A 12,784-nucleotide genomic window follows, 5' to 3' on the forward strand; every position below is an offset into this window, starting at 1 on the left:
CTACCTTGGGATGATCTCATCTTTTTTTTTAATATATTTTATCGATTTTTTACAGAGAGGAAGGGAGAGGGAGAGTTAGAAACATCCATGAGAGAGAAACATTGATCAGCTATCTCCTGCACAACCCCTACTGGGGATGTGCCTGCAACCAAGGTACATGCCCTTGACCAGAATCGAATTTGGGACCTTTGAGTCTGCAGGCCGACGCTCTATCCACTGAGCCAAATTGGTTAGGGCTATGACCTCATCTTAATCATTACATTTGCAGTAGCCTTATTTCCCACAAATAACGTCACATCCTGTGGTGCTGGGGGTACCTCAAACTTATACTTATCTCTTTTGTGGACAAAATTCAAAGCATAATAAATGTGGGTTGGATTTTCTTCTTGTAGAGTCCTTGGGATTTTCTAAACATAAGATTATGTTACCGGCTCATAGAAATAGTTTTTACTTCTTTTCCAATTTTGGACCCTTTTGTTTCTTTTCATTGCCTAATCGCTTTAGGTAGGACTTCCAATCCCACGCTGCATAGCAGTGGTGCAAGCATGGGGACCCATGTCTTGTTCCTGATCTTCAGGGGAAAGCTTTCAGGCTTTCAGAAGTGATTACAATGTTATCTGTGGGTTTTTCACAAATGACCTTATCATGTTTTGTGTGTGTCTTTTAACAAGTGGGAAAAACAATATATAAAATATACTACAGCTTCTGTAGAAACTGTAGTTTAAAGAGCCCAAGGGACCAAATTGATTATTTTTTCCTAAATTGTGAGCAAACTATAAACATTCCCTTTGTGCAGACAGAGTCTATGCATTATACTTATGTTCTAAAACCCATTGAAAATCACGATATTCGGGGAATTGCTGACACAACTTGAACTATCTGGGCATCAATGCACATTGTGAATACATATTCCTTTCATTTGCTTCATATGTGGATGACTTAGTTTCACTGTCTTCCTCCTTTCACTTTTCATCCTAACTGACATTTAAGCAATTCTGCCCCTTTTATCCATTTTGATATTGCACTTATTTCTAAATTATTTTTATTCTGAGAAATCTTTTCCCTTTACTTTTTCATTTTAAAGAGCTTTTGGTTTATATCAATCTGATGAAATAGAGCTCAATCTTTTGTTTAAATTATAAAAGTTCTCATGACTATCTCATTAAAACACTGTTTCTCCACTACAAGGAAGACATTTCATGAGAAAATGGTGATAAAGAGAACAAGAACTCGGGCAAAGTAACTACTCTATTATGTCAAATTTTTGTAAAATTTTGGTCCTTTGACATTCTATTTTTTACATGCAAGTGCTTTTAGCATTTTGTTGGTAGTAAAGTCTGTTCATGCAACATATATTACACTCAAATATGTTGTTTTTGGATTTTTGCTTCAGCCTTACATTCTTTTTTTTTTTTTTTTTGTAACAGAGGTCAACTTTTATTGAATGTATTACAAAAGAGCTAGTTTAGTCAAAAAGACCAAAGGCCATGTCATCATCAGACTTCTCAGATTCTTCTTTCTTTGCTTCCACTTTCTTCTCCTCAGCTGGGGCAGCAGCTGTGGAGGGGTCAGTACCTCCTACTGGTGCAGAACTAGCTGCAGGGGCAGGTCCACCAGCCCCTGCATTGCAGATGAGACTCCAAATGTTGACATTGGCCAGAGCCTTTGCAAACAAGCCTGGCCAGAAAGGTTCAGCATTTACACCAGCTGCTTTAATGAGGGCATTGATCTTATCCTCTGTCACCGTCACTTCATCCTCTCGTAGGATAAGAGCCGAGTAGATGCAGGCGAGCTCTGAGACTGAGGCCATGGTGAGGGAGAGTGATGGGTTTGTGCTGCCAGTGAAGCATAGTAACCTCCATCTTGTATAAAAACTGCTGTTTGAACTTCTCTGCTATTGTTAGATAGTCCCTTGTTCTGTAAACTCTGTCATTATAAACTGTCATTTTTAGACAGTCTCTTATTCTGTAATATGACTTTGTTTTTTTACTTTAAATAATAGAAAAATATAAAAACTTAGCTGTCTGACCTTACAAGCTAGCCATCTAACATAAGAAGCTAATACTGATAATATTCCCATACTCTCATGCCAGGTATTTATTAGATATGATATATACTCAAGGTTACAAGCTGTCTGAAAAAATAAACTTACACAAAACTCTTTGTAAAGTCTGAAGAAGGTCTGGAAAAACCATATTTGGGAGACAAAGAACTGGAAGCATATAAATAGAGAAAGCTTCCTCCATGTTTTTGTTCAGAATTTGACGAAAATATTCTGCTCTGAGCCCACGCGTAATAAAGACTCCTAATTAATTGGCTTATTAAGGCTTCTTGTATTTAGCTCACTGATTGACAATATAACACCAGGAGCGGTGCTAGTCACTGGATGAAGTGAAGGCTTCACCCTAACGCTGCCTTAGCGTCCTCAGAAGAACCGAGCACCTTACCGGCATCTGGGGAAAGGGCAGCCTTACATTCTTTTAATTGTTTCTTTTATTTCTTATTCATTGCAATCTACATGCACTGAGTGAAAATCTAAAACTTGGCTACCTTTTGTTTGTCTCTCCCTTTCTATTTATTCTTAGAATAACCCACTTTCATTATAAGTTGACCAAAATAAGGATGATCACTTTTCTGCCATTTTTCTGACCTTATAAAAGATTGGATTGAAGAGCAGTTGGGGGCTGAGTGAAAAACGGGCAGAAATTAATAAGTACAAATTGGTATCCTGGCCAGTGTGGCTCAGTTGGTTGGAGCATCTTCCTGTGCACTGAGATGTCTGTGGTTCCATTCCTGCTCAGCTCACATGTCTGGGTTGCAGGTTCAATCCCTGGTTGGGATGGGCTGGGGAGGCATTCAATCAATGTTTTTTTTTTTTCTTGCATAGATGTTTCTCTCTCTTCTCTCTCTCTCTCTCTCTCTCTCTCTCTCTCTCTCTCTCTCTCTTCCTCTCCCATCCTGTATCTCACTCCAAAAAAAGTAGAAATTTCCCGTTATAAAAACAGTCATGGGGATGTAAAGTACAGCATAGGAAATATAATCAATAATACTGTAATAACTACGTATAGTGTGTCAGATGGGTATTTGACTTATTGGGATGATTACTTCATAAATGCCAAATCACTATGTTGTACACCTGAAACTAATATAAAATTTTATGTCAATTGTAACTGAAAAATAAAAACAATTTAAAATATTGGAATGCTTGCTTTTGACTGATATTCTACATTTTAATTCATTCATCATTGTTTGTTTTTTATACTGATGCTAACCACTGTTTCAAACTTTTAATAGGGTTTTCTTCCATTAAGCAAATTCTTTTTTTTTTTTAAATCTTCACCTGAAGATATTTTTCCATTGATTTTTAGAGAGAGTGGAAGAGAGAGGAAAAGACAGAGAGAAATATTGATATGAGAGAAACACATTGATTGGTTGCCTCCTGCAAGCACCCCCACCAGAGCCTGGGCTAGGGAGGAACCTGCAACCGAGGTACATACCGTTGACCAGAATCAAACCAAGTACCCTTTGGTCTGCAGGCCAACACTCTGTCCACTGAGCCAACCTGGCTAAGGCTAAGCAAATTTTTTTTGCTGATGATACGCTTGGTACTCCATGACTTGAAGGGCATAATTCATTTAATTTCTTTTATTTTTTTTATATCTTTGTTACTCTAGAATTATATTCCATTCACCATTTGCTTCCTTATGTTTTATCAATAGCAATAATTTTAATTTTATTTTCTGTAGAGTACATACTTCATTTGCAGGCTTCAGGAACTTACATTGATTGACTTTAGGAATGACACATCTTGAACAGAAAATAGATGAAGCCAGAAAGTACTAGTATGTATTAGTATTAGCATTACTAATCAGCATGTTAATTTCAGTTAAATTTGTCTAGGCAGCAGCACTTATAGTAAATCTCCAAAAGGAACCAGAAGGAACCTAACCTTTATATGATATCCACCAAAGTGTGAGTGTATACGTGGGCCTTTTGTGCCTTATTAAAATTGTTTCATACAAACTGTACACAGTGGAGGTTATTATTTGGAATATCTATTGCTTAAACTGGCATAGCCTCAAAACCTATGGAATCCAGCAATATCCAAAGAAAAATAAGCTAATCAATATAAAATGTGTCAAATACCCAACTCTTTGGAGACATCAACATGCTCAGAACTGTGGTAAAAAGACCCTATTAATTGACCATCAACTTCTCTTTCCATCAAAATGCATCATGTAAAGACACATGTAGCAGGCTAATGTATAGTTAGCGTGACACTCCTTAGTGTGCGTACGCAATCTAATACCCATGTTTGACTCCAGCCCTCTTCTAAGAGCAAGACAACTCATATGTTGACTGCTGCACACTTCACCTGTCTGCTGCTGCTCTTTCTCAGACAATGGTAGTCATACTTCACTGTTGTAAGTTGTACTTCAGTAAATCCATACTCCTGTAGCCTCTCTTGTTTTCTGTTGCCAGCTTCAGCTGCGAGCTATTCTCTGAAATTCATTCATGGTCATGACTAGACCTATGGAGTTTCAAGAAACATCATAGAGCTTCTGTGCCCATTTCCAAGCATTTGGAAATCTATAGCTGCAAAGGACGTCAAAGTGAAAGTGCAAAATAGTTTTCTACAGTGTGCTCATGTACTTTTGAGGAGATCATATTTTCATACCGTTTCCCCTTCTATCTTCCTAAAAGATGTAGGGTCCTCCTAGATTAGGCAGATTCAGGTCACATCTAAGCCTTGTCCTTTCCTGATTATTCACGAATAAATCATTCTCAAACTAAAGGGAAAAGTCACACAGTCTTGCTACAGCATTAAACTTGTAATCACACAAGACAAGTCATGAAATTCAGGATTACAGTTCCCACGGTAACCCTGCTCTTCCCCTACTGTGTATGCCCTACAACACCGTCTTTGTATTTAAAATACTTTCCTTACACTGTATTCCACCTCTCTTATTAGCATCTTGCAAAAGCTGTCTAATTAGGTATTATTCATTCATCTTACCATATGAACAATGATTTTTAACTTCTGAAATCAAACTATAATTAAATAAATCAAAATAGCTAATGGGCATTCTAGCTAGAACAGAAAATAAGCTTCATGTTATGAGCAATTCCATAAATAAAACTTGTATTTCCTAATTTATCCACTAGTTGTCATCTACATTTTTTTAAATCTATTGTTGAAAGTATTACATATACTTTCTCCCCTATTGAACTCTTCTAGCCTGCCCCCACACCCCCCTCCCACCCCACCCCAGGCCTTTACCACCCTATTGTCTGTGTCCATTGGTTATGCATATATGCATACAAGTTCTTTGGTTGATCTCTTCCCACCACCCACCCCCTCCTTCCCTCTGAGATTCCACAGTCTATTCCATGCTTATCCTGAGGGGGGAGCAAACTCATAATCCAATGAAAGTGGATTCTCTTTTATGTTTGAAGTATTGTATGACATCAGAAAATAGCTATTCGAGGTTTAGAATTTTTCCAGAAGACTACATGTGTGGCATTTTGCAATTTTAGTTTGGGTTGTAAACAATTGCACCTGACCTGATCATATTAACTAAACTGTTAAATATAAGGTATGATCTTAATTCACATGGGAGTATGAGTATATAATATCTGGTTGTTAGGTATTCAATAGCAAACTAACTACTGACCTTTAGTTTTCTGGATTATTGCCTGGAATAATGTTTAAATTTTGCTAATCTCATTAAGCCTTATTCAACTTCCTGGACTCAATATTGTCTCTGCTCTGATGAACATATGCAACCTGTTTTCTCCCCAAAATTGAACCCAAATCCCTGAGTTTCTGGCCTTAGTCTTTTATAATGACTTTTGCTTTGTTACTTACAACCTCTATGCAAGACACCTGGGATATCTCCATCAATCCCTCCCAGGTAAGCAATCACCACATTTTGAATCTCTTCCACAGTGGGGATGGATGTGGCCCTTTCTCCACAGTCACCACTCCCCTTCATGCTCTCAGCACCTCATACTTAGATTAGCGTAAGATATCCATAAGTAGAAGTTTTCCTGTCTACGGACAGTTAAAGTCCACCCTGAGCATGATTACCTGATAAAATACAAGTTGTCCAGTTAAATTTAAATTTCAGATAAACATCAAATAATTCTTGTATAAGAATGTCCCAACTACTGCATGGGATGTATTTATACTAAAAATTGTTCATTATATGAAATTCAAATTTGCACTGGAATCATGTATTTATATTTGCTAAACCTGGCAAATCAATGAGCCCGGAATTCATCCCTATTGCACCACAAATGGTAAGGATCGTTCCTCTCCACAGAAATCCAGATGTACTAATGACTTAAGGGTGAGTAGAGGAGACAAGAGACTCTGAAGTGATGTGAAAACTATCCAATATCTCATGACCTTTGCATCTGACAATGAAGTGCTGATAGCACCATAAAGCTAGACTGCCCATAAAGGTAGGGAAGTATGTCATTATCTACCTTTTTGCAATTCAAGGAGTTTTTAGAGATCTTACCTACACAGTATTCTCCCAGTCTCCTCTCCACACATCCTCTTTGAAAATGCAAATATTTCTGGGAGAGTTAACCTTTTTTATACCTGAAAGAATATATTTCTGAGAGGGATAACATAAAATTTAGAGGATACTTTTTATCATGTGCTTCCCTATTAGAACAAAAGTGCAAGGAAGCAGTACAGCATGGGATATGGGGGGTTGGGAGGCAGGTAGCTGTGCAAGGTACAAAAGGGAAGAGTATGTTAAGCCACACAAAAACTTCACCTGCTCACAAATAAGCCTAAGCTCTGGTCCTGTAATAAAGCCAAGTCAAAAAATACAGAAGGTTATCTCATGAAAGACAGTACTGCATAGTAATAAAGGGTGCAGGCCCTAGAACCACCCTGCTTGGGATTCAATCTCAAATCTGCCTCTTAAAATGAGGACATCAGTACCTATGTCACGGGGTTTTCTGAGTGTTACATGACATGAGAAATGTAAAGTAATTATAAGAGTTCCTGGAACATAGACAGTGTTACTAGTATATATGTTAATAGTTGTGTTGCTATTGTCATTACCAAGAAACTTTTGAAGACTCATTGCATTTATCCTTGGTATCTATTTTTTCTAATTATTGATTTCATCAAAATACACATTCATCTAATTTATGTAACAGACTAAAAGACCTTGTAATCACATTGCTGTGCAAAAATAATAGTGTTAGGGAAATTATTTACCTCCAGTATCACCTTCAAAGCATTTCATTCCCCTCACCAACCACCCCGACCATGGTAGAGGTAGACTTGTGTACTGGGCACAGTCTCCCAAACTAGTCCCTTTCCTATAATTAAAAGCCAGTGTGTTGGCATGACTGTTATAAAATTATAATGAAAAGACTGTCAAGGAATCCATTGGAAAGCATATCCTTTAGGTATAAAGAGGAGATAATTAAAAGTCAGAGTTCCTTATCTATAGTCTCTTCAGCAAGCAAAGGCACATACTCTGGCTCCCTTTGTTATCAAAATCCTGCTTCCCTCCTGCAATATATTCTGGCCCTGCCCTCAATGCACAGCATCTCCTCCCCTGGCCATCGTGTTCCCCTCTCCTGTCTTCGTTGTTAAACTTGCACGGGCATCTGCCTCCAGGAAACACATTCAAAGTCACTGCACAAACATGGATATATATGAAAATGAAATGCAAAGACAAGAAAAGAAAGACAAATATATCATTATGTGTTCTTTTGATTATAGCCTTACTCAGTAAACTGGTCACGGTTTATGTTCATGGCTGTATAACATGATGCTCAATGCTTTAACAGGAGAGAGAGAGAGAGAGAGAGAGAGAGAGAGAGAGAGAGAGAGAGAGAGAGAGAGAGAGAGAGAGAATAACAGATTTTTAAATTTTTTAAACACTTGCTTCAGGACCATATCAGCATTTTCTTTTGGGGTCATCTTGATGTTTTGTTCTTTAGGATAGAAGTTCAGATGCTAAAGCATAGTTACAATATGCACCACTGATATTTCTTCTTAGGAAAGAAAGATTATGTCAGAAAACAGGAATCCTTTGGAGAAATATTAAAGAATTCAGATGAACACTAGCTGTTCTAGAGTGTAGCTGCCCTATACAGAAGGCACACTAAGCAGCATGCTCTTTAAAATCTTGTCTGCACTGTCATTGACATGGCAACAGTCCATGAAGAGCTCCCAGAAAAATATAAATTTAATATCTTAACCTGCCACTATCTCAGGACTAGGGCCCTGGGAGTGACAGCTGTAATATTTCAGGAAAAATACTCATCAGATTTTACTTCCGAATTCCATCCTGCTTCTATATTGAATCTCCTGTTTGGGATAGAACTGTCTCTGGTTAAATCAAGAGTTGAGAAGCAGGGCTCCAATTTATTTTCTGCTCAATGCATGTCTTCTTGTACATCTTTGGTCTACTTATATAGCTTCACCATATTTCATCAGTCTTCTTATCCATAAAGAAGCCATAACAGTGCCTATTCCTCGGTGGTATTTGGAGGTTAATTTCCTGGGGTGCTTGTGCAAAAAAAAAAAAAAAAATAGTATTATGATTTCCATCTCCACTAGTCCCAAACTATACAATGACATTTTCTGGTATGCTGTCGACTCTCCAATTCAGTCATGATAATATGTCTCCCAAGTTGGCACTAGAGAGAGATGAAAATTGAAAAGGACTCCAAATCACAACACATACCCTGCTCACGTGAAACATAATTTCCTCCTATTTTATAACCTACCTACCTTTCATCTCAGCCTTATTATCCTTCCTTCCCCCAAAGACTAGATATTCTATATCCTATCTCCATGCTGCACTGGTCATTCTGCCTACCAAAATACAAGGCAGGTTGTAAATTCCTTCTGTAATTCTACACTGTATGGTACCTACAATTTGTGACCTCTCCCAGGTCTCTTCAACTTCACCTTGTATGTATGGTTTCCACCGGCTGCTCCTTCTTAAACTTTGCTACAATACAATAGGACCTCAAAGCTCCATCAACAAAGATCTAAGATTTTTCATGTTTCAGGGTCTAGAAATCCCCTATTTCATAAACCCCGTTTCAGTAAAGAAGCCTATCTGGACACCTTGTTCATTGAAAGTCAATTATGTATTTATTAAACATCTACTTTCTGAACACTGTGTTGCCTGAAAGGCACACATAAAGCTTTTGCAAGAGAATAAGTGATAGTCACAACTGCCCAGGCTAATGAATGCTTATAAGTTTCATATGCATTGTAATAAAATTATATTTATACTAGAGGCCTGGTGCACAAAATTTGTGCATGGCGGTCCCTCAGCCCAACCTGCACCCTCTACAATCCAGGAGCTCTCAGAGGATATCCTACTGATGGCTTAGGCCCACCCCCCATGGTTCTCTGCTCTCTGTGGGGCCTGGAGGTTTCCCTGCAGCCATGAAGATGAAGCCCCCATGCCCTGCTGTCGCTCTCTGCCTGCTGCCGCCATGTGCCATGTGAAGGAAGCCCCAATGCCCTGCAGTGTGCTATGTCTGCCGGGCCTGGGGGCTTCCCAGACATGGACACACTAAGGAAGCCCCCATGCCCTGTTGTCCAGGCTCTGTCTGCTGGGCCTGGGGGTGTTCCCACCACCACTGCCCACTAAGGAAACCCCCAAGCCCTGCTGTCTGGGCTCTGTCTGCCATGTCTGGGGACTTCCCTGCCACTGCCCCACTAAGGAAGCCGCCATGCCCGGCTTTGCAGGGCCTGGTGGCTTCCCAGCTGCCGAGATCAGGAAGCCGCCATGCCCTGCTCTGCTGGCACTGGAGTCTTCCCAATCACCTAGGCGACCATCGGGAAGACACCATGCCCTGCTCCTCTGCCGGCTCCATGTGTGCAGGGCCTGGTGTCTTCCCGATCGGATCGCCGCGGGCTCTGTGTGTGCAGGGCCTGGTGTCTTCCCACTGCTGCAGCACTAAGGAAGCAACCATGCCCTGCTCTCAGTGCTCTGTTTGCTGGTGGGACAGGCCAGACACTCCAGCAGCGGGGCTGAGGGGACTGGGCGCCGCCATTTTGTGGGTATGGGGGCTGCCATTTTGTCACGGAGTGATGTCTAATTTGCATATTACTCTATTATTAGATAGGATATTCACATGTATATCACATGTATTTTAAGGTATTAAATACTTTTTGAAAAATATTTATGTTCTACTCCAGAACTGTTGCCTAAAAAGGAAGGAAAGTGAGTTTCTTAAAGGAATCTGGGATCTTACTGCTTATCCAGACTTTCAACCAATCTTCCTGTTTCTACTTAAAAACCAAAACCAGTCAATCTGCCTCTAGAGTTACCTGCTGCCTTTAGTTCCCGAGCCTTTCTGGTGTGTTATATAAGTTTACTTCTTCCTTCTGCAGATATTTAAGTTTTATCTCTTTGTACTCTGTTACATAAATTACTACTCATACATTGGCTTTCTAGCTTCCAAAATGTGTCAATCTGTCTAGTCTTCAGGGTTTCCTCTCCCATCCTGTTTGTCCTGTGGTTTTATACCTTCTCAGTTGCTTTTACTATCAATGGTTTATAGGCTTCAAGAAGTGGTCAAGTCATGACATATGTTTATCTAGAAGTCCCACTGAACACTTTAGTTAGGGCAGTAGCATTATCAGATATACATTCCATAAAATAGCCCAGGCAATAGTGTAGACAGAAGAGTTTTGAGGAAGCCAAGACGGGAAACCATCAGAAGAGCTGAATAGAGACTGAGCTCAGTGAGGAGACAAGAAAAGATATGTATAAGATAAATGCTAAAAAGGTAGTATTATTAGCATGTGGTTTCAACTTGAATGTAAAAGTCTATATTTCTACCACAGGTGGAACTAGCAAAGGAAAAGCAAGTTAGGACAGAGAAACACATGATTTCCATGTTAGACATGTTGATGTGAGGGACCAATGGGATATGCAGGTAGACAGTTGCCTATACAAAATTGAAATTCCATGGAGAGGTCTAGGCTGGAAATATAGATTTGAGATCCACCAAGATAAATGTGCTTTAACTTGTCAAAAACACAATTTCTCCATATTAATATTAAAATGTGTTATTCAGTAGAGATGATGATATCTTTGTTCTATTTTGGTGACTTTAGATCTTTCTGCAGTGTGAATATATGTATATAAAACATGCACACTGCCATCATTTTAGGAAAGCATTCTCAGATGCACATAACATCATTATGCATAACACATGCAATTTTGTGTGTGAATAACATTCACCTAATAAAACTGTCTTATTTTATAATCAGATGGGATCAAATGGAATCTAACCTTCACCGCATTGATCACTAGGCCTGATTCTGGAGATCTTGCTGGTTAGGGAGGTGTCTACCTCCCTCCTCACTTCACTATATGTATCTCTCCCAAAGATATGTGCTCAGTCAAGTAAATAGACAGGTTGAAGTTTAATTATAAAGATCATATGTTCACTTTTTATGGCAGCAAAATAATTTCATATCCCTACTGGTCTTTGTTCTAATATTGTTTACAAAAAGAAAGAGAAAGATGTATATTTTATGATATTTTATGCTGTATAAATTCTGATTTCTCCCAGGCTTTTAAAAATATTTTTCCTTAAGGCAGAAACAATAAGCAAGTTGCATATTTTTCAGGGAGTGGACTCTTACATTTAATTTTTATTGTTATAAAGCACTTTCATTAGCTCAAAGAATTTTATTTTATTATAAATAATATTATGTCTTTGAGAGTGGAGAACTATAAATTAGACCATTAAGAAATAGTGTAGAACTTCCATTAATTTCCGAATTACAGATTTTTATCTTGGAACAGAAATCACCTTCTGGCAACATTCAATAAAATTCATTCATCTCCTTTTGCTGTCTTTAGTTTACCAAATATTCGTTTTAAAAAGTTATTTTACTATATAGTGGTTTAGTTAAATTCAATTTAAATCCTGATAAAGAGAAGTATGCTTATTCATTTCTGATGACACTAATAGTTAAGTTTTCGTGTAGGTGCTTCTGTTTGGAGAGCTCGCTAACTAGCAAGAGACCTCTAATTCCAGCTGTGCCACCAGCAACTTCAGTACTCCTGTCTCCCACTGAGAGCCTATGCAGTGCAGAAAACATGGTAACTCATTAGCTTTTGAGACCTGTAACAAAATGTTGGAATCTTGTCTCCCTGTTAACCTTTCATGACAATGAGGGTGACACTGTTTCTACAGGTTTAGGATCAAAGTTCTCTCTGGTGATCAGTATTTTCCTGTTATTTTGACCTCCAAAGCATCATGTCCCCAAATTTCAGCATAGTAAGACAAGATAGTAAGGGGCTGTTCATACATTAAATTCCCCAACGTGCTTTGATCAAATGATACATTTTTATCCCTTTGGGGTCATTTGCTCTTTTGTCAAAGCATGTACTTACTTCAAAGACGAAACCTATTACACAAAACTGTGAGGTACTTTTTTTTTCCCTTTCACTTCCTTCTTTCATCTTCCTTTTCACTTCACAGTCCAGCTAATAATGTTCTATTTGTTCAGTTAGAGATTTTAATTGTACAAGAGTACAATTTCAACAATGATTTCCAATTAAAATTATGAATTTCACACTACTTATGATCAACTAACTCCATTAAGCTAATTTATTTGAAAACAAATGATTAAAATCTTTTCCAAATGGTGCTATGTCTGTCATAATTGTATTTGATTGAAATAAATTTGATGGCATATACAATTCTTGACATCAGCGTACTTACTTCCCTAACCCCCTATTCATTTAAGAACAACATAATG

General features: G+C 38.4%; 1 protein-coding gene across 1 annotated transcript; it reads right to left on the reverse strand.

Annotated features, from left to right (window-relative positions):
• Positions 1–1,436: 1,436 nt before the first annotated feature.
• Positions 1,437–1,810, reverse strand: LOC103296777 (60S acidic ribosomal protein P1-like). The gene has a single exon (XM_054716731.1). The coding sequence runs from the start codon at positions 1,808–1,810 to the stop codon at positions 1,466–1,468; it is 345 nt and encodes a 114-aa protein (XP_054572706.1). The 3' UTR covers positions 1,437–1,465.
• Between the last annotated feature and the right edge of the window lie 10,974 nt (positions 1,811–12,784).

This window comes from Eptesicus fuscus, chromosome 1 (genome assembly GCF_027574615.1).
Source record: "Eptesicus fuscus isolate TK198812 chromosome 1, DD_ASM_mEF_20220401, whole genome shotgun sequence".
NCBI lineage: Eukaryota > Metazoa > Chordata > Mammalia > Chiroptera > Vespertilionidae > Eptesicus > Eptesicus fuscus.